We start from the raw sequence: 22,975 nt of genomic DNA, 5'->3' as shown, positions 1-22,975 counted from the left end.
CGCTTTATGAATCGACGCATCGCGTTGCGTCACGCACCGACTTGCATAATACGCTGCAAGATATTATCATGACCTACGTAAATGAAGATTGATACGACTGGTGCGACGAAATGCTATAAAAATGGTCGATAAGACAGAGAATGACATCATCGTCGCGTTTAAATAAACTTTTACAATGGATCGTTGTGAAAAAGTAAATCTATGAATTCTCTCTTATTGTAAAAGTGCATTCACTGCATAAGAACGCTCCGATGCAACTTATCCCGCATTAAAATGAACCATCACGATCATTTGAACCGATAAAGGTGCCATAAACTGTTTAGGGACGAAGATATTCGGATACCAAATCGCAACAAGCTGTTTTTCTTGTTTAACGAGGAAAATTATTTTCAACAAATGCAACGGATTTTATATTTTCTTAAAAATACTTTCCACTGATTTCCAACGGGGGTTTCGGATCACGATGTTTTATTTCACTCGTCATAAGTGTGGCCACAAATTATCCTGCTTTCAACGTTCCAGGTTCGAGTGGATCGTAAAGGGATGTTTGAAAAATATGCGCGAAACGGTAGTTAAGGCGGCGGCTTTTCTGCTGCGCTGACGTATTCCGTCGAAGAAGCTCGGTATATTTTTCTTGCATAATTTAGTTCACCAGACGCTGCAGTTCTTTTAATCGCTGCCAATTTTCACCCTAAAATACTGCTCCAGTTTCACGGAATATGGAACGCGCTGCCGCCGATTCTTCTGCGAGCGAACATGTGTCCCATAACCTTCAAACCATAACACTGCACCGGATTTAACCCTCGTGCTCTGTGCAGGTTCGCATTGGAAGAGATATTTATTTCAAGCTAGATCACGAATACTGGAGATTCTCTGAAAATTTACGAAAAATCCTTTACGTGCATGGTACAGTCGGTGGACAGAAAATTATGCTCATGATGGATCTCGGGGTACGATGGCAAAGATGAGCAAAATACGAAAGCTTCGGAAAGTAGTAAAAGGGAGTAGCAACGGCAAGGTGATTTGTCGGTCATCAACATCCACATAAGCACAATTACCAGCAAATGAAAATGATTCGAAGCGATTCACCCTATAATTCACGCAGATACGATCTAATTTATGCCGGCGCAGATATCCCGATAGCATTAGTCCAGGTTACTCTCCGACGAATACACGCGAAAACAGGAGATCCAGTCGAAGGGTACAAATGGGTACAAAGGACGAATTAACTCGTCCTCCCCGGTTAACATGCTGACAACCGTTACCGTGACACCCGCGACGAGCTGCAGAGACAAGACACACCGTTCGCGAGCGGGTAAAACTAGATACGAGACGCTATAGAGGAAGAAGGGAAAAACACGCGCAGAAGCGCGTGCACTAGAAACGAAACGCACGCGTCAAAAAGTATTACAATTTCACGCACGAAAAGTTCCGACGAAAGGTTCGTAGAACGCGAACGAGTGCAACGGATCACGCCGGAGGCGTGCGGGTACACGGTTTCGGGTCGGGTCGGTTTGAATCGGCTGGATTCGGGTGTCCGAAATATGAATACAAATATCGGGTACTTACCCTTTCGCGTAGTTCGACATTCTCGACTAGAATTGGTCCGAGGTCCTACATTACCCTGCTAGGATGATTCATGAAATGATGGGATCAAATTTAAATCAGCCACCCGCGCAGAACGGACGAAACCGTCGCGACGGTACGGGAGTCGGGTACGTCGGGTAGCGAAATTCGGAAGAGCGTGAAGATGGTGAAGATCCGGGGGCGGGAGGTAGGAAGGAAAGGATGGAAGATGGGAAGGAAGGAAGGAAGGAAGGAAGGAAGGAAGTAAGGAAGGAAGCAAGGAAGGAAGAAAGGAAGAACGGAATGGAATTTTATTCAAGAAGCGCACTAATGCGGGAAGTCCGAGCTCGGTGATTTCCGGACGCGATCGGCTGTTTCCGGCACGGCGGCCCTCCCGAACTAAACCATTCATTCGAAAGAGCGAGAGGCGGCCGTTAGACGAGGAGGGGGATAGGAAGGTGAGTAGGCGCGAGTGAAATGGTTCGGGCGCGAGCAGGACAAACAGCGCCAGCGAACGAGCGAGTGAATGAGAAAAGGACGAAGGGTAGGGCAGGAGGAAAGGAGAAGGAAAGTGGCTAGGCGAGAGAGGCAAGAGGGGCGAAAGAGAATACGCGAGAGAGGTAGGCACGGCACGGCCGATTCGAGAAGGCTGGGTAGACTGGTAGGTTGGCAGGCAGGAGTAAGAAAGTGAGGCATAGCAATACTGACTAGCAGCAGTCAGACTGGCCGGCCGCGCTGTAGTTCGCGGAGCACTCCTAGCGAATCGACAGCAGATGTGGCCAGTTAGCTCGACGCTGTGTGCTCGTCCGGAGTACCGAGGATTTCGATGCACCGACCGAATCCGAATGCAGTGAACGGCAGACAGCGACAACGACCGACCGTAGCTGACGAGCTTAGTGACCCTCTATCGCCAGCGCGACGAGGGTTCGTTCGGAATGACGCGAGCGTGAGCAGAAACGTCTAACCGTTTGACACACGAGTCGCGGCCGATAACAAAAACAGAGAGATAGAGAGAGAGAGAGAGAGAAAGCGTGTAAGAGGTAGAGAAAGAGCGACAACTAGATAAATAGAGTTACCTGGTTAGACACGGCGAACACATCGACGCATGCAATGGACAGGTGACAAAGGTGTTGAGGGGCATAGAGCCGATCAATCGGTGGGACACAGAAGAGGAAAAGAAAAATCGAATGGAACAGTCGGTCGCGCGCCACCACCAAGAACGCAGTGACCGTCGTACCTCGTACCTGTCCGTCGGTGGCCGAAGACTTGTCCGATCGCGAGTCGGTAGTGATGTGGCAACGTTGCCGGTGGTTCGCGAGCGGAGGAGTCAGTCGTCGCTCGGCTGTTCTGTCGTAGTCCGTGTCTGACAGTGCGGTGCCGCTGCCGATATAACCGCGAGACGGGGCCCGTCAAGGGCCCACGAGCGAAAACACCGCGCGGTGTGTCACGATGACAGACTCGAGAGAGCCGCGATCGAGCAGCACAGGTATCATCATCATCGCCGCCGGGATCATCCGAGAGACACGTCGCACGTTGCTGTACTACGACAGTCAGCTCGTACTCGTTGTGTAAAATAGTTCACGGGAGTGGAGAGAGTCGGTCGAGTTCGCTCGCTGGTTGGCTCTCGCGGGAGGTAGTAACAGTGCCGAGCCGTATAATCACGGTGTGTCGTTTTTTTTCGTCTCTCTCGCCGAGAGAGCGAGAGCGAGAAAGAGAGATAGATAGATAGAAAGAGAAAGAGAGATAGAGAGAGCTGGTCGTCGTCTTGCTTTGGTGTTCTTCATCGTGGAACACACACCGGAGAGTTCCTAAAAGTGCGCCCGCGCGTTTCTATACGCGTACACGGTCGCGTCTGCTCGAGCGTCGAGGGACGAATGAGTGCGTGAATCGTGACACAACACGTCGCGTCCGAGCGTGTACGGACACACGGCAAGAGAGAGAGAGAGAGAAAAGTCATTCGGTCCGGTGTCTCCCTCGCTCTTTCTCTCTCTGTCTCCCTTGCGTGGTCGAACTTTACGCCGTCGTACACGCTTCGGCCCCCACCCGTCGGCCGTGAGACTGTTCCTTTCTCCCTCTCTCTCGCACCAGGGCCCATTTATCTATCCCGTGTGTATCGGCCGTGCGTCTGTCTCTCGCGGTCTACCGACATTCCGTTTCTCTGTGTGCGGCTGCCAGAGTTTTCACTGGCGCGACACGGCACGCGCGCACGCACGCACGAACGCACGCACGCATCGGCGCAACACACGACACGGGACACGTAAACGAAACCGGCCGCCGCCACTACCACCGCAACCAAGAGAGAGCAAGAGGGAGGTAGAGAGAGAGAGAGAAAGAGAGAACGGAAGAGAGAGAGCGAGAGGGCAAGGGAGAAAGATAGTTCAAGCCAGTCACGGGAGTGTCAAAGATCCGAGGAAAAATCACGGGCATGGGAACAGTGTGTGCCGCGGACTGAAAAACAGTGCGCGAACGACCGGTTGTCCCGTGTTCCAACCGTGCCGCGGTGAATCTTTTTCGCTCGCCTTGCATTTCGTGTGTGTGCGCGCTGCTGCACCTCTCCGTGTGTCCCTTTTACCGAAGGAGGAAGAGAGGTTAGGTTAGGCTAGGACATCACACGCGTACATACATATATTCTACACACACACACACACACAGAGAGACGGGATATATATTTCTCTCTCACTCGCGTCACCCCCGGCAAACTACGTCCGTCCCTGTCTCGCTCCTCTCTTTGCCCTCCCCCTCTCCTTGTCTGGCGCACGCGAAGAGGAACGCAGCAGACACGAGAGAGAACCGAGCGAACTACCACCACACGCAGCCCAGGACAATCGGGGAAAGAGAAGGAAAACACAAATGCCGATCGCCGGTGGAATTCTGGTCGCTGGAACCGCGGCTCATTGCCTGTCTTCCGCCGCTGGTATGCTTCGATTCCTCGCTAGACTTTCAGGTTAGCACGCAATCATCTCTTACAATGCCTCGTTGAAATGTTCCGCTCGTATTCCGCGCCGTTCTCGATTATATACTTTTATTGTATGTGTGTTTGTATGGCTCTGGACGTATGTGTTCGTTTGTATATATATATACACTTTTTTTTTCTATGGCTCATTGGAAAAGAACGGTGCAGAAGGAAGTGACGCGAATCGACGATACCTATCAATACATAGTCCCGAGACTGTGCTCGTTAACGAGATAACGGTGTCGTTGGTCGATCTTCGACCGATCGCGAGTTTGACGTTTCGCTTTTCCTCGCCGGCCCGTTTCCATGACGTTTCGCGCGGTTCCCCTCGTCTTCTCGTTTCTCTCCGGTCTCTCGCGGCGAGAGTTTACGTTCCTCTATTTCTCGTGGCTGTCTCTTTTCCGCCGTCGGCGAGCGTCGCGTGCCGTCCCGAGGACACGTCTCCTCGTAAAATTCGCCGTTTTCTCTCGTCGGGGCGCGTCTAGCCACGGGGAGCCCGGGGTATCCGTGTGTGCGGTTTCGATTCCCAGACTTTCGAGTCGGTGCACCGCTACCGCCAGCCCGTTAAATGTAAGCGTACAGCGGCGAACGACGTAGACAGAATAAGAGGAACAAAAACCGAGAGACGGCCTCGTTCGTACGCGCGCGGTATTATACGAGTTCTCGCGCGTGTGTATCCCGCGCCCCGGAGAGGATTGACGCGTATCGACTCGGATTTCCCGTCGTGTGTCTCTCGCGTGAAATTTACTCGTTTCCCCGCGCCAGCCCGACCCGACCTGTAATCCGTGTGTCCGTCGAGATCGTCGCTAATACGGTCTCTCCTCGGATTTCGCCAATTTTTTTTACGCCATCGATCGCCGACAATCCACCTAGCCTCTTTCTAACCACTGTGTAGTTCGTGTTTGACACCACCAGACCCGTCGAACTCTCCTGCGCGAGGCCTCCTCTAACATGCAGTTCTCAGGGAGAACTGAAAGATGAGGTATTTTACCTTGCACGTTTACAAATTGTTTGTACGATAAATATGCAGCTTAAGCGCGCTGTTTGTACAGACAAAGGTTCGGTTAGATTCGGCATTTAATATATCAATATTTACATGTATTCAGCCTTAAAGAGATTCTTTTTCGCATTCGAAACCTAATTCTGATCTGACATCTCAGATCCGTGTTACACGCATCAAAAGAACTATCGTATTATCGCTGTTTTATTCGGTTAGGTTTGGGTTAGATCGAAACGAATTTTGAAAATATAATAAACTGCATATTTACCGTTTCCTTTACATTCCCTTGTGATATTTAGCTCTTCTAGTAGCGATATGTTCTTTGACTGCATCTAAGCACAAGTTTTACTATCGATTGATTTTCTGATTACGCTATAGTCGGATCTCGAGAGATTTGCTCGAGAAGAATGGAAAGTTTATGGGAAAACGGCTTTATCAGAAAGCCACGCCGGTTATAGACTGTGAATAGTTTATCCAACAATTGGTAACTTGGTTAGTAGATGTAGAACTATAGGATGCTAATGGCATAGAAACATGAACACACAGAAAAGTTGTATGTATATAGGTTATTTCTTGTCTCGACGTGTACTTTTTCTTGCCATCTAGTTGCAGGTAACTAGATTGCGAACCTTCGTGGAAGTTCTCACAGCCATAGACTTAATCTATGCAGGCATGAATTGCAAATTTTATCGGCTCTTGTTTTTATTAGAATTTTACGGAATCCACGATTATGCGATAGGTATAACGTGCTTAATCGCGCGATCGAGAGCTGACGTTATCGCCGATAAGGATTCCCGGTAAACAGGAAGAAACTATCAGTTGGAGGAACTCGATAATCTCGTTGATGGGTTTTTCGTACGGATTACTTGGATCATTTAGATTACCTGGGAAAACGAATTCGCGAATCATAAAAGCTTCGAAGTGTGCATTTCGTGGTGCATTATCAGCCTGCATTCCTCGATTGCGCATCGTGTCCGGGCTTCGAGGAAAGCCGAAGGTACCGCGCGACTTCGAGAGTGAATCATTTGATTGACTGCGAGGCGTGAATTGGTGTCCGTCGCTGCAACACCGATTTTTCTCGCGACAGTGCTAATTATCCTTCGGATGGTCGTCGTCGTTGTCCTTATTTTCGCCACAACGAATCTAGAATAATTATTGAAACTGTCGCGTGTCCTTGTAAATTTATTAACAATTAATCCCTGGTAAATTTCATCGATGTCACATGCGTAATACTTTTTATATCCTGAAATTTTAGCTGGAAGGAAGGAGCAAGTTGATGGTGTCCGGGAGTTTGAGGTCATCGGAATTTTTTTTCAATGAAATCATGTTGCTGTTCCTACGCAATATTAATGAATGTCAATCGAACGAGTCACGGTTCATTATTGGAACCGCTTAATAGGCATGAAATATTCATTCCTCCATGATATTTCTATCAACAGAGAATTCCCACGACGCTTTTTATTAATAGCAGCGCCAAATCGAGTCTATAGTGTTTTATAAGCAATGGTATCCTTTAAGGAAACTGCTATTCCTCATGAATTAGTTCGTGATGTAATTACTGTCACTGTAGACTTCACTCACGAAACGTTCGTTAAGTGGCTTGCTCAATTCTAAGGAGAAAAGAAATCGTAATTTACACATTTGCTCGCCCGTAGAAACTAGAATCGACTAGAAATGTGATACAAGGTCCGATCGAGTAACAAGAGTTGCATTAATCTAAACTGCACGGGGTAAAGTTGCAATTCATTATATTAAAAAGTCTAACGGGCTAACCGCCAGAATCTTTAATTCCTACGCGTTGCTTGTTAATAGCAGGATGCGTATGCAAACATTTTCTGCACTAGTTGCAAGAAATTAGAGCCATCTGCATATTTAATCCTTTAATAATTGTAACAAGTTGAAAGCCATGTGCTTATATTCGTCAATTCAGTTAATAATGACGCTCTAAACGGCACCTATTCGTTCTTGCCATAAATGCATAAACTCCACAATAATTAATATTTCACACATTGAGTGCCCAACAAAAATTCGCATAAAATCGAAGTAGTTTAATTAATGAAGTCTAATTCTAAAAATTCTAATAAAATTCAATTGATTTAATTATAGTTTAAGATTAGCGCGCGCGCGCGCGATTCCACGTAGCAACTGACCGTGTTAAATTTTACTTAACGGGTGTTAATCGATGATTACCTGTTGTCTTAATATTATGTAAAATAAAAGAAAAAACGGAGGTCGTATTTCCGTTTCGCTGTAATTGTTCTAAAAATTGTGCGGATTACCCTAGGGAAATCGCAAGGGAACGTTGTTCATTAGCAATTTACCAATCGAAATGAGTCGGGGAAAATGGCACCGATCGAATCGGGAGGGGTGGAGACAAGGGGGCCGAGCGTGACGTCCCGGGTCTCCGGTGTCTGTTGTACATTAATTCATCGACGAGTGAATGAGCGTAACCTCTGCGGAAAAATCGGGCGCAGATACATCAAAATATAAATAGAAGTGTCTGAGACGGTCCGGCGCGGTTTGTCGACGTGTGTCGTCGGGCGCACGCTGTTCGGAGCCTCTCGAAGCCACCAAGAATGTACCCTGAGCGTCGTCGGCCCTCTCTCGAACTCGTGAAACCCGCTCGAACCGAGAAAATTCGTCGTCGGCGACGGTGCAATCGTTGCACTCCGACCGTTGGTCTCATTCAGAGAGATCTTTGCTATTGGGAGCACCTGGATGCTCGATCCATCGATTTCGGATTCTCCGAAACGACTGAAAGGTTGCAGTTGCAAAGGAAATTGTTGCAACGATACCTTGCAGTCTGGAACCTATAGAAAGACTAGATTCACCAAGCACGATAGCGTATAATCTTCAACCGTTTCAAAATTGCTTGGTTTATTATGCTTCTGATACTGCTTTCCCCGATTTATAATGTGCGAAGCTTTTATTAGAATCGTTCACATATTACTGTTAATTAGACAGCTGTTATATTTATGATGGATAAGTGCCCGAGACCGGAAAGTGGGGAATCTGATGATAAATTATATGAAGTATTTATTTATTTGTTTATTTATTTATCTACTAAAGGATTATCTACTATAATATACTCTTTGGTACACAAAGTAATTGTACATCAAAGATGATTTAATGTTTAATGTCGATCTCAAACTTATGATTAGATCAAAAGTAATCGATACGATTACAATATTTATTTGCATTTATAAAAATCCTACTCAGGCAGTTGAATAAATAGGGCTTTTCCATTACTATTATTATTGTGCATCTAACTTTACGGAATTTTTAATATAAAAACTATTGTAAGACAGAAATAGGTAAAAATCTAACGAGAAGACGATGCAAAAATCTTCAAATAATAGATTGCTTCAGAAAATTTCAATTTTGCACGAAAATTCGCGCACTGCCAGTAATTTATCGATTCATAGACGTATTTTCCAATATCTCTAGTCCCACAATATTTTATCGTATAATAATGGCACAGGATCAAGTCCCATTGGCGTATGCACATCTGATAATCTAGATATAAAAGGCTTAGTTCATCGTTCTAAAATCTGGCAATACTCGATCAAATGGAAATGGAACGTGATTGATCCACGCAGAACTGGTACTTTATAAACGTCTTCTTTCATCGGATTTTTCAACGAAACCGAAATGGAACAGGCCGGAGCTCGATGACTGCGAATTAATCGGATTAAAACACGATCACCGGCACCGGTAACGACCGCGATTCATTGCGTCACGCAGTGTCGGCGTGCACGGAAATATGTGGAAGAGATTCGATGGAAATCGCGGCAAAAAGTGAGAGTAGCCACAATGAGTCAACATCCGCGTCTGTTATTTATTTCTAGGCTTCGATAATAGATTCGTGGCGGCTGGCGACCGCATTTTTCGCGCCGCCATTTTGCCACGATCCGGTCTCTTCTCGCTTCTCGCCGCGATTCTCTGGCTTTCGATCGGATTGGATCGGATCGAGGGATCCGTGGATCCATAGGGATGCATAGGGATGCGTCGCTCGGAGGCCGATTTTCTTGTTAAATCGCGCTTGCTTGCAGACTGCTTTATCTTTAGAAGCCCGCGGAGACAGACAGTGCCCACCGGTTTTTTTCTCCTTAACGGAAATAGCTATCATTCTATGCGCCTTAGAATGAACCGGCAATACACCGCAAAATTTATTTTCGTGTGGGTTTACGTGTCCGCCGCCGTCTCGCCGGGATATCATCAAAGAGCCGCCGATTAACCGGTGAGGATTTGCCGAATTTCGATCTCGTTGCGACGCCCACGTTTCTGTCGCTCGCCTTTTATTGCTCTGTGACACGATGCTCGAAATAATGGAGCGCGTTATAGTCCCTTTTTGATCATCCACCGCCGCTGCAGAGACTCATTCATCCTCTATTTAGCATGCCTTGCGCAAGAATGCAGCCGGATAATCCTGCGCGATCGATTAGGGCTTGTCTCCGATCGGTGAACAGAGGTTCTTACACATTCGTAACAAGAACTCCCAGATATCTTTGATGCAGTCCTCTGACGACATATGAAAGAGTAGCTGAAAATTCACAAATAAATAAACTCCTGTCTCTTCCACAATTAAGCTGGACTTCTCTATCTCGCTTAAAAATCCGCAGTCTAATGATCAGGGGTCGAGATAAACGGTTATCCCCCGTTTGAAAAATTTCTTCGGCCAATTAGTAGATTTCTTTTGGTAGAAAGTTCATCAGTGAATCTATCGCACACGAAGCCATTTCGACTCTGAGACCCTCAAATCTCCGCCGATCATAATAATAATAATAATAATAATAATAGTCATGTTTATTCGTTTAACGGGATGAATCATTTGTTATAGAATACAATTGTATTATTATGGATATTATTATTTGTTTTACAATTGTATTATTGGATAATTTGTCCTAGCTAACATTTCTGATCATCCAAAAAATGCAGCTTTAAATTAATAAAATTATTTTCAAATCAGTGAAAAAGAATATATTATATTTTCACATATATTGAAAAGATATTTTAACTTACCAAGGATTTATTACTGCGAGAATTCTTTCGTATGTATGATACGGTAATTAATCGGGATTAATTTTTATTATCACACAGGATCATTTGCGTTTTTAAATGTTAGCACAGCGTACCGTGTGCTATAAAGATTCTTAGAACCTAATAAACTTCCTAATAGGCTTAGCAGCTGAAATGACTTTCGAGATTGAGCAACGAAGCTTCTGATCTAGATATTATTGGTTGGATCAACAGGGACCAGTAAAGATTCTCGAACAGCGATCAATTTCGCGATCTAAATCGATTCGAGAAGAAAAACACGTACTCGTCGCAGCGCGGACCGTGTTATCTGTTCGGATTGGTATTAAATTAATCGGCGATCACCGTGAAATCGCGAACGGCTGGTTCGCCGGATTATGATTCACGGTTCCGGTCAATCGATCCCGGCTGGATCGCGCCTCGATCGACGGCCGTCGTGATCGCGTTAGCCTGAGCCGCACATGAAATTTCGCGGGATCGGCCGTATTCGAGAGTATTTCTGTCCCCATTAGCAAATAGCACATGAATTATACATGGCTGTCCGTTAATTAGCGGCGGCTGTGTTATGTGTCGGATTTATCGAGTTGGAAAATTAAATGGTTCGATACTCGCGCGCTTATAAAGACATGCCGGGAACAAGAGAGCTCGCGGTATGCATCTTAAGCGGCGAATCTTCTGCGAATCCATTCGACCGGGCGAATCATTTTCATCCTCGCATACAATCGCGTGCGCACCTGGAAAAATTCGTCGCATCTCTGCTCGAACGGCTAGAAACGAGTCACTCAAAACTACAATACTTTCTCGATAAAAAAGTATTTTTGCCTTCAGTAATTTCGATATTCACATTTGTACAATTTTCTCTGGAATTTTAAATGTAATAAAAATTGTCCTCCAAATTCTTAACATTATAAGTAGTAGACTGCAAGTAGGTAAGCAATCAATTTTTATGCAAAATAATTATCTGCATTAGTTGCAAGAAATAGAAACTAAATAGTAAGTTCATTCTTTTTTCATCATTTTAATAGATTCAAAATAAGACATTGGAAAGACTAGGAATCAGTCATTTTAACTAATTTGGTAATCCCAGTGTTAATAATTTTAACAAATAGAATATTATATATCAATACCGTTAAATTCTTTGAATTTTTCTTCTAAAGATTCTTTTAAATTGCACTAACTTGTTTTTGTTCTAAATCTTCAAAATCCTCAGTCTAGTTACTTTGAATAAGAAATCGTAATACATAATGAACAACTCAATAGACTTATTAATACATTTAATAAAATATTATTATCAACTTCCGTTTAGTAACTAGCGTAAATGTAATATGCCATATGCATAGATATGCATGTTAAACTTTTTCTTAGAAAAATCCTTAACATTTATTAATTAGCTCAAACAATTTCATGAAATTTTATTGTGTGTCCTCGTTGAGTGCATAAGGCAATTTTCTCCGCTCGTAGTCGGGAAATGGAGGATCGTGTTTATTTTGCACGGTGCGGCAAGGTTCGGCAACCTTACAACTTTGCTGTTTGCGGTTATTTCAAGGCAACCCTACTACGCACCGTGTACAAATCATTATGTGCCCGTGGACCTTATTATAACAGGTTATTGAATGCTGCACGCGTTTGCGTACTGAATGCACGCGTGGGGACAGTGTGCTGCATCGCCGGATGTAACCGCGAAGAATGACTTTTATTAAATGCCGGAATTCCAGGGATTCCAGTCCCTTCCACTAGTTCACATTCACACACACGCGACAGATTTGATAGAATCATCCAAACCAGAATCATCCGATGTTATTCATTATTTAAAGGTGCTCAGGAAGTACAATCGGCCCTCCTATAACATCGAAGGTGTCTTTACTTAACAATTACATTATTACATATACACATATGTGTTCGTTTTTTATTCGTAAAATTATATTCGAATAACATTTTGAATATATCTTGGAAATGAATTTTTCGAATACAATTTTATCCGAATATATTCCACGAGTAAAATGTTATTCGAATAATATATGCCAGACTCTGCGTCTGAAACGTGCGTTCGGATATTTCGATATCAGAGATGAAATTTCAATTAGCAAATAGCCTGTGCAGGCGATAGACGAGGACACGCGTGTGATGAGAAAGTTCAGTCCGATTTCGTTCGTTTTCCGGAACACAATAACAGTTCTCCTTGTCTCCGATAGAAGTCGGATGCACGGCTAGACCCGTTCGCAACAATGCCGACGTAACGCCTATTTCTAAATGGACGAGTCGGGCGTGGGACTCGTCGATATAACAATGAGTACCGTTATTATTAGGTTTCCTGGACAAACAACGGCCACCAGTCGATCCCGTACCCCCGTACCCCCGGACCCAGAGCCTCTTTCGTGCAAATCGCCGATCGGCCTGGGTCGCCTGGCCATTGTCCACGGCTTCGAGACTTCGTCTTGTTGTTGTTTGTCGGGGCTCGAGGGTTTTACGAGTTTTAACGGGCTCCCTTAAAGGATTTCGATCTTCCCTCTCTCTTTTTCTACCTTTCCCATCTTTACTCGAATTTTCCGCCATTCCGACGGTTCATTCAGATTTTCCGGCTCGTAGAGAAACTCTTTCGTTGTGTCCGGCCCGATTACTGGAACGTTAAGCCAGAAGCATCGCTGGGAGAATTTGGCTGGGACTTTACTCCATCGTGCACGTTTATCTTATTGTTGGCGGAGAACGGTTATGTTACCCTCTCTCTGATTCGCGTGATACATATGAAACTTTATTAGTAATTGTTTCGTTGGAATCATTGTGAACCAGATCTACGAGCCTCATTCTTCTTGCACATCTGCTTTTATTCATGAAATAACGTCTTATTGTAACCGAATATAGTGTTACAATTTTTCGGAACGTGGACAAGGATGAGAATGTTGGACGAACGGGAACAATGTTAATTTACGAATGATATTCTTTCGTTCGAATAACAAAGATTTAATACGTGTCATATTTTCACTTTATATTCATCGAACGTGACGTATTATGTTTTCTATGCAAAAATAAACAACGTAAAAGAATAAACAAATTTCTTTATTAAAAAGTGAGCAAAATTAAGGGATACAAAAATGTAACACATTTCGTCGGAAATATTCCACTCGTATTATCTCTCGAATTCAACGAAGCGCATTAAGACCGAAAATATGCAAATTCGCGACGGAAACATTCCCAGCATTCAAAGAAAGTGTGAAATTACCGAGAAACTGAACCGCCCCGAAGTGATCTAATCTGAGATCGATCTCGAAGGATGGGAATAGGAACGCTGCTGGACCGATTAATTCATCCCACGAGCCCCTGAATTCAGTTTTCCATCCGCGTTTCCCATGGACGAGCTGAAAGAGCGATTTCGGCTAACGAGACGAAAAACCCCTATGAACTATGCTGGCTGTGTACCTCGTATCGTGTCCGATCTTTCGGTATAGTGAAAAATCATGGCCGGGTCGCATACGCGACACCCGCTACCTGCTCGCCAAACAGTGGCTCGAAAAATCCACATGGTAACCGCGTTTACCTTCTGGAGAACCTCTCCTGGGCAAGTATTTTCCTTTCACGTGTTCCCAGATTGTTCGTTTCATCCCTTTCGGAGCAACCCTTGCCGGTTTGTTTTCTCGAGTACTCTCGGCTCTTCCCGGGATGTTTATCGAGACGAATCGAAGTCAACCGATCGCAAACAGGATCGGTTTCCTTGAGGTTCCGTGAGAATTTGTTTGATCTACTTCGATCTGGCAACAGTTATTATTTGTACATTTTCTTTGCGGCTCTGCTGATTTTCTCTACTTTCGTAAAAGAATCGTGGCTGAAATATTAACACGTTAGGTGACGAACAATGTTGATGGTTTAATTAATAAACCCAAAATTAAATAGTTTAGAAACATAGTAAACTAATAGATTAATTCCATTGCATTCTAAATATTCTAGTAACATAGGATTCGTTCGAATATATGATAATAAAAATGAATTTCAAAACCCAGTTAGATATTAGAAAATGAAAATTGATCATAACGAATGGTAGTTTAATTCGTTTGCATTTTTAAAATCCTAGTAAAATTCAATCTGTACAAATACTCAGTGAAAAATTAGTGTTATTTACATCGCCAACGCATTTAATATTATCTGTTGTCACGAAACAGTATTACCTGTACAAATATTAATTTAATCTCCCGATGTTCGTTGCAAATGAATCAATTTGCTGAACGAATCCCGGACAAAACCATCGCCTACGTCAAAGAGCAAACGCATTAGCATCACTTTCTAGCAAAGAAAGGTAGGAGACTTTCTAGCAAAAAGAAGCAGAACATGAAGCAAATTCTCTCGAACGTTTTGCTCCGAGATAAGATCGCGCGAAAGAATAAGATCGCGCGGAAGAATAAGATCATCGCGTGTTAAAACTCGTTCGTGGGTGCGTTTTCGGTGACCGAATTATGAACAATTTCGGGCAAGCAACGTCGACCGAGTTATGCTGGCGACTCATTAGTCGACAGAGCGCAATTAGACCCGCCGCCGGTAACAACTTCATTAGCATAGCTCTCTCGCCGCATCGGGGCCGATTCCCTGACGGGCATCAGCGACTTTCTGTGCGCGAGCTCGCGTTGCAGCTTATGACATAGGCGATTTAAACGAGATCAGGAAGTTAATTCGATTTTTTATTGATCAGGATTCGATGTCAATCGTAATTGCTGTTTGCTGCGTTCATCGAAAAATGGAACATATTCTGAAGCTATGTTTCGAGGATGCAGCAACTTTTTTTCAGAGTTCAAAGATGAAGCTTCCTTTCCATCTACGAAACTGTAGTTTTTTTTTCTAAACTTCTTATAATTGAAGCTTTCTTTTAAACTTTTTAATCGAAGGTTCCTTTTAAACTTTGTAATTGAAGCTTCCTTTTAAATTTTGTAATTCAAGCTTTCTTTTAAACTTCATAATTTAAGCTTCTTTTCAAACTTTCAAGCTTTCATTTAAACTTCATAGTTGAAGTTTTCTTTCGGATTTCATCATTGAAGTTTTCTTTCAAACCCCAAAGATGAAGCTTCCGTTCAAAGCTCATTTTCAGCACAAAATAAAGATAATCATTTTGATTTCTGTTTTAAATGATTTTCTGCTTCTCTTTTTTAGATCCAATTAAATTACTATTCAGAATCGTGTGTAATAATTAGCTTGCAGATTTTATGCATTTATATGAGGAATGTATAGGTGGGAACCATGAAACAGTGGAAACATTATAAGACGTTAAGAGTGCTGTTACATAATTTTCTATTTATTAGACATATTAAGAAAAAAAACAAACAATTTTGATTTTGCATAAAGATCCGCAGTCTGTGATAATAAGCATCGTACTTAGATCATAAAATTGTTCTAAAACGTCTGACGTAGAACACATCGACTTCAGATCTAAGATCTAAGTGTTGATTTCCAACAACTAATGATTTTATATGAAGTACATAGTTCGGACTGTTAGTTACGATTTTAGTGTTAATGGGGAAAGGATAGTGAATGGAACGCGGAGTTCCATTGCAGCGAGCATGAATGACAGTAGCCACTCATCCCGACGGCGTTTCCCAATAGAATTCCCGTCGGGTCGGTAATGGGAAACACGTGTCGCGCGTGAAAAATATTCCGCGTAAACTTTAAAAATAGAGAACCGCGGATGTGCAACGGCGTCGCCTTTCTACGTGTGTGACGCTATTTAATTCTCGATTTCTCAAGGCCGTTTTACTTAATTTCTCACCGGCTGCGCATCTAGGGCTGCGATTCGACGGTGAAAGCAAATGCCCGACGGTGTTCCCGGCAAAATCCGTTTGTTAAACGCATTCAGGCCACTGTCGACCATCGCGCCGTTCAATTTGTTCACGCTAAACGCACTGCGTTTCGTTCAATTATTTAAAAGATTCGCTTTGCAGATAGAAAAACACGGGACGAATTTTCTATTCCATGCCCGAGGGTCTGCCCACAAGATTCGTCCATCGATTAGGCTGTCGCATGGGCGTTTTTACAGCAAACGCCGGTTGCACCGAATAAATTATTCCCTTTTCGGCTCCGGGTAAAGGTCGATAGTCGTCGCACGGACGAGTTACAAGAGAACGACGTGTCACGAGCGACTCGCGTGATCCCGAAAATTTCTTGATCAATCGGGGATAAGGTAGATCAGAAGATAAAGGTACTGAAAGTTCTTTCCCGCGACTCAGATTTATTTTTCTCGATCATAACCATCAGTCATTCGACTGTAATCGCCTCGTCGAAGTCACGCATACGTGACACCGGTCCTTTGAGCTTTTCGTGTCCTTTGAAAGACCTTTCAAGGTTTGGCATACTCGCTCGGATGATTTGTTATTTCGGTAATGATCGGACTGCGGACTTTTATGCAAATTCCGACCCCGAGCGCTGACTTAAACAAAGCGATGTTAGAGACTGTATAATTCGTCGTTGAATCTTGCGATTTTCGGAAATTTTCGATGATTCAATAGGGAAATTCGATAACGTGGCTTTTAGCTGGTTAACTCTATGTTTTAGCTAGATGTCGCACGACGACGAAATCGTTGTCGTCCAACCGACCGTTCAACGTGACGAGAAACAAAACACATTAGATAGGTGCGTCCAAGTTGACTATGTGTGTAATGCGACAATGTCGTATTTGTCGTTCGCATCGTTTGAATTTGAAACTACATATGTAGTCGTCTGACGACGCTATTATGAAAGAAAGGAATGTTTTCGCCGTGTTATTGATTCCCTAATAAAAAGAAAGGTCTATTTTATTAAACAAACACATAGATGGAAAATTATAAGAGCCGTATACTAGTGAACAAAGAATGGGGATGAAAAGTCTGTACACTTTTCCGCAATGTGTATTGATAAAATAAATTGCCATTTTCTTGTAATTGGCAGTAAAGGTTGTGAAATTCGACAAATCTTTGTATGTATGTTTGTGCTAAATTTAAATCTCTATAAAAAATCCAATGCAATCTAAATCTTTATAAAAAAATCTATTACAAATTAAATGCATTTTACATAACAATTTTCAGTAAGAAAAAGCAAGTCCGACGTCAACAAGGACATCTTGAAAACTGATCGACCCGATTATAAATAATAGAATAAATGATATTCGATAGCCGGCTTCATATGGACACTGTTACATTATTGCACGACCAACCGAAATCAACGATTTTGTCGTCGTGCGACATCTACCTCGGGCATAGCGTAAGAGAGAATTTCACGATTGCCAGGGTAATTTGGCATTTTAGTGTCGTTTTAACGGGGAAAAAAGCGGCGCCGGTTCGGGGTCCATAATTCACGCGGCGGTAGCCGAAATGCACTGGAAGCTCCACTGCATCGAAGAACCGAGCCTACCAGAGACACACGGACGAGCGCACGAGCGCCAGGAATTTGCATAACTTCACGCTGCAGGTGCTCGCTGGCGCATGCATAGCAAGACGATTCTTACGTGCCGATCGAAACCTCGAGGATACGCCATAGTCTTGCTGAAACTCGGGTTTTGTCCTCCAACTAGATTTTGAGAAATAGTGGTCGCCGCTTTGAAAAACATAAGTTTCGAGGAAAACGATATTCTTCGAATTTCTTCGAAAAATATTAAATTCTTCGAATAAAATTTTATTCGAAATGTTTCTCCAATAAAATGTTATTCGAAGAGTTTATTCGAATAAAACATTATTCAAAAAATGCCCGACTCTCTCATTCGTGCAGGGGGTCTTCTTCAACCAGCTGTAAACTGTCTTAACTTTAGAAATTGAGCCTGTATTCTTCAAGATAATGTACAAGAATCGATTTTTTTCTAAGATTCATGCTAGAATACATACCTCTTGAAAGTCTGCATAAAAATGTGTGGCCTGAGAGAGGTCCCGCGAGTCGGCGAAGAGCCGCTGCAGTTTTCGCGTTGCATCGGGGGTCGAGGGCGGTGCACTGCGCCGACTGCAGGAGTCCCGAGGGTGTGGGTGCTCGCGACGGGTTGCGGAAGTGTCGGGGCACTTCGTGGAAATAAAGTTCCGTGCGGTAGGGCATTGCGAGGTTAAGAGCTACGATATATCGTCGCGGCCTGATTTCAGCTCGGCACGAAAACCGCTGCATTTTCTAAGCTCTCTCTCCCTCCCCCCTTTTCTCTCTCCATAGGAAATCCGTTCATTCTTTGCTCGGCTACCCAAGCACCCTCTCTCGCAGTTGTCGCGCCACGTGTATACAGGGTGACTGTTATCGAGTGACCGGCGCCATTATTCTCGAAGCGGAATTACATCGGAGGGCACGAAAAGGGAATGGTTGAAAAGGGACGGTGATTTGGCGGGAATGATTAGTTTTTTCGGGGTGGGGGGAGGGAGAGCTGTCGCAATGGCCGATGAAATGCGAGCCATGCGAGTCGATGAATGCCACCGGGCCTCCTGGGGGACTTGGCGATTGTTTTTCAGAACAAATCTCTGTCTCCGCTGTTCGAAAATAATCTTTTATTATCGAGCATCTTTCAATGGGCCCCACCTTGTAGCTTGTTCGATCTCTGTTCTGTAACATGAAATCATTTTCGGATAGCAGAACGCCGAGACTTATGGATGAAGCCGAATGAAGTGATGACGATGTGTTTCTATTATACTAGACTGCGGATGTGTCTGCATTAATTACAAGACACAGAGACTGAACAGCAAGTTCACTATTATTATTCTGAATTATAACTGCTCAATTTTTTCACAAATTTCTATTTTGCATAAAAACTTGCAGTCTAACCATTAAAAATGAAATACGTACATCGACTTCTACTTCTGCCTATAAAAGCAGCAAAAATCATTAGAAATGAACTTCTACTTGTTTATAAAAACAGCAAAGATGCTTACTGCACTAGGGAACAGTTTCTTTCATCAACTAAAAGATTACTTACTGTAAGGAGAAGATCAAAATGCTATTAGATCTCGTTAACTTATATTTTCCGGCATTTCAAAAATCTGCACATGTCATAAATACATGAAGATCTAATCATTACGAATGAACTACACACATCGACTCCTGCACCAGTCTCCGCTAACAACCCAAAAAATCACCGAAGCCTATCGAAAAGCCCTAAATTGCTCTAAAAGTGGATTCGTCGACGAAAGAACCGATGTTTTCGTCATTAATCGCGACCAACAGTGTTCTGCGCTGCCGATAAGCCCCGTTCAGGATGTTAAAGATCCGTCGACCCCGTCTTTATCAGTTGACCCGTTGTTTCCTGGTTGGAACAGCGCTGGTCTCCCATAAAGTACCATAGAGACGGTGTTCGGCGGCCGGACGCGGCGCCGAAAAATGGCCAGGGGGATGCGTGCGTGTCGTTGCCGGCCGACGCAGGGGCAATTATCCCGGCGAAATGATAAGGACAAGTGGCCGAGAACATCGCCGCGGCCTCGTAGGAGAGAATTTAATGAGCGCCTGCCGTTGGCTCGCACCGAAAAATTAATAAGGCCCCGGACGTATCGATACGTTCACCCCGGTCGTGCGTTTAATGAGATTACGGACGTCGTCGTCGGACCCCCGGTGATCAAGAGATCCGCAGACGCGATCGAGGATTTCGACGGGGAAAAGACCGGGGCCCCGGGGATAATTACGGCGCGGCGGTGCCTTTTGTTGACTTTGGAAATTGCCGGCCGGTACTAATGGCCCGGGGCCCTCGCTGGACATCAATCTCGGGATATTAGGAGATATCTCGATTCCGATCCGGTGGTTAGCTCCGTCGTTCTGTAGCTGTTACCGTAATTTCCTGTAAATTAAATGTAATTTCTGACCTTGTTTCCTTCGTCTCCTGCTCCGGCGGCTTGACGGCTACGATGTATTATTTCTCGTTGCTCCGGACCGTGCTGAGTCCTGATCGTGCCTCTGATTGCACGCGCACTACTACGCCGAGTTTCGATATTTCTTCCGTTTTTTGGTTCATAAAGCTTTCAATTCGCTCGTACGTTCTTCCGAAATGGTGGGTCACTAAACATTATCCTGCGGTTTCCGACCATTTTTTAATTTGCACTTTCAATTAAACGATCTTAGTCGTGGTTTCATCTTCTTAACGAGTGTAACGGTTTTATTGCTTTATTCTTATTTTCAGCGTTTCAACGAGTCAGAAACCTTTCCGATAGAAAGAAAATATAGAAAGTAATAATTGTGTCGAAGAGACAAGACAGAGTAAAGTGACAAGCGGTAACAAATAGAACTCAGTACGATAGAAAATGACAGAATAAAGAATTACAGTGCTTAAAGTTACAAAATCATTGTTATCTTAATTTGATTAATTTTATGGAGTTTTAGAATAAAAGATTCTTATATTCTTTTATAAGCTATCTTCAGAACAAAGGACATTTATGTTATATTATAAGCTACCCTTACTTAGTCTCTTTAACATAATACGTTCGATATCCATAGTAAGTAGAAGATACCAGCAATAGACAGACACGCAGAATAATTAGTCCTTCTCCTCTGGTTGCAGTTCTTCCATTTTCTCGACGTATTAATTTCGGTACACCGGAGATATCCGGTTCACTGTACGGCATAATCTTCATCGGCATAATTATTCGATACCATTAAAAATTTCTCCAAAAAGAAATCAAATCACTGGAAGAAGTTTTCGGGACACCCAGTGAGTAGCGCACCGCAATCCAACCATCGTGTCTTCTATTCTGCGCACAGTATCAGTGCTTCAGGTTAAATGTACCTAGCGAATAAATATCGATAACGGTATATCAGCGACCGTGGACTTTGAAGTCTATCCTCGAGCACTGGCTGCGATTGCAATCTCTCTGGTAATTATGTCCAGCTCGATTAGACGATTCCGCTATTACACTTATTATTCACATTTCCGTTGCTGTCGATCTTCGTGTCTCATCTCGAGCTAAAATTAAGAAATCGTTTGCTGAGATTTATCTCGAACGAAACGGATGAGAAGATCAGATTGCAAATGGTTTTTCGAGAAAATCAGATCGCAGCATCTAAAAGCGCACCTGCATACAATCCACCGGCATTGAAATCTCCGCGAGACCACGTTTCTCTTCCTGCAGGGAATGTCCCTCGCGTTTTTGAAATGTTTACTGTGGCAGGCGTCTCGCTTATTCATCCCTTAGGATGCTGAACAGTAAAACTAACAATATACACGGTGGAAGCGAAACGACGATCGAGATCTTACTGTAGAAATCGACGAGATTAGACGGACGGTGGAAATTTCTTCTAGTAAGAGATTTATTTTATTTGATACAATATATCGCAATTTTATCTAGGCGTGTTGGCGAGCTCTAATCATTTTCTTTTAACAGATAATATAATTCTAGGTTATTTGTGTCTATTTATAGTGTTAATCTATAATGTTGCAGATTTTTATCCATTTGTTATACTATCTTATATACAAATATTAAGAATGACGTTCGTTTCTTGAAGTACATGAAGATCGCACATCTTAAATAGAAATAATTAAATAGAAAAGAACGTTGATTCTTTAACAACACAATAAACTGTATCCCTAAACTGCTAGAAATACATTAAGTTCAATAATTACGTAGTACCAGACCTGGGCACGTATGAAATAACATTTTATTGTTTCTATTTGAAATAATTATGAAGTTAAATGTAATGTTTGCTACTGATTTACACCATTTTCTTTCAAACAAAATTTCATAAAATAAAATCTTTTCGTTGATCATCATTTTGTGAATTATTTCTTCGCGAAGAAGACATTGCTTTAAACAAATTGTTCTGCAGATTTCATAAAGTATAATCATTTCCGTTCATTATTATTTTTAGCATTATTCCTTCGGCCAATTTTTCAAATAAAGAAGCAACGAAATAATTTATTATTTTCTAATCGCTTTTTATGAACCGATATTACTTTTATTCTTAAATAACCGCCTGAAGTAAATTATTTCATATAGCCATTTTTTTATTATTATCTCAGATAAAATTTGCCCAAGCTGACTAGTCTCACGCAAATGTCTACAAACATGCGAACGATCGTTTCGAATTCTAGTTCAACGATCGAATTAATTAGCTTTACTGGATCATTAGTGGAAAGTCGAACGATTTATCGAGGCAAGCTTCTGCGAAAGCCCCTAAAATGTGAACTGTTCGATCGCAGACGATCGGCGAGCGATCATCGAGAGTCTTTTTATGCCGTCTCTCTTCCGGTCGAAGCGATCGGCTCGCGAAATCCCCGCCGGTCGAAACGGTGAATGTCAGTGCCCTTATTTTCGCGCTTTTAAGTAGGATTCTATTTACGCCCAGCCGGTGCAGTTTTTAGTTGCCGGGCTATCTTTGTATAGGTGAATCGCGCGGAACACAAGGATAGTGTCTGCGCGAAAGAAGAACTGCGGCGCGACGCGTCCAAGAGAAAGAGAAAAAGAGAGAGCGAGAGAGACTGTCGGCACAGCCCCGTGTAGATCGTGGAAGGAACAGAGAGAAAGAGA

The 22,975-nt window shown here is 43.3% G+C and overlaps 1 protein-coding gene across 1 annotated transcript in view; it reads left to right on the top strand.

The window, feature by feature from the left end:
* Positions 1 to 589: 589 nt before the first annotated feature.
* Positions 590 to 22,975, top strand: part of LOC117223975 (uncharacterized) — a 91,461-nt gene continuing 69,075 nt past the window's right edge. The window contains exon 1 of the mRNA XM_033476610.2: positions 590 to 4,510. Coding sequence (XP_033332501.2) covers positions 4,417 to 4,510 — 94 coding nt within the window. The 5' untranslated portion in view covers positions 590 to 4,416. The remainder of the gene's footprint in view (positions 4,511 to 22,975) is intronic.

Source organism: Megalopta genalis, chromosome 5 (genome assembly GCF_051020955.1).
Source record: "Megalopta genalis isolate 19385.01 chromosome 5, iyMegGena1_principal, whole genome shotgun sequence".
Taxonomy (NCBI): domain Eukaryota; kingdom Metazoa; phylum Arthropoda; class Insecta; order Hymenoptera; family Halictidae; genus Megalopta; species Megalopta genalis.
This window is presented reverse-complemented; position numbering and strand designations above follow the sequence as displayed.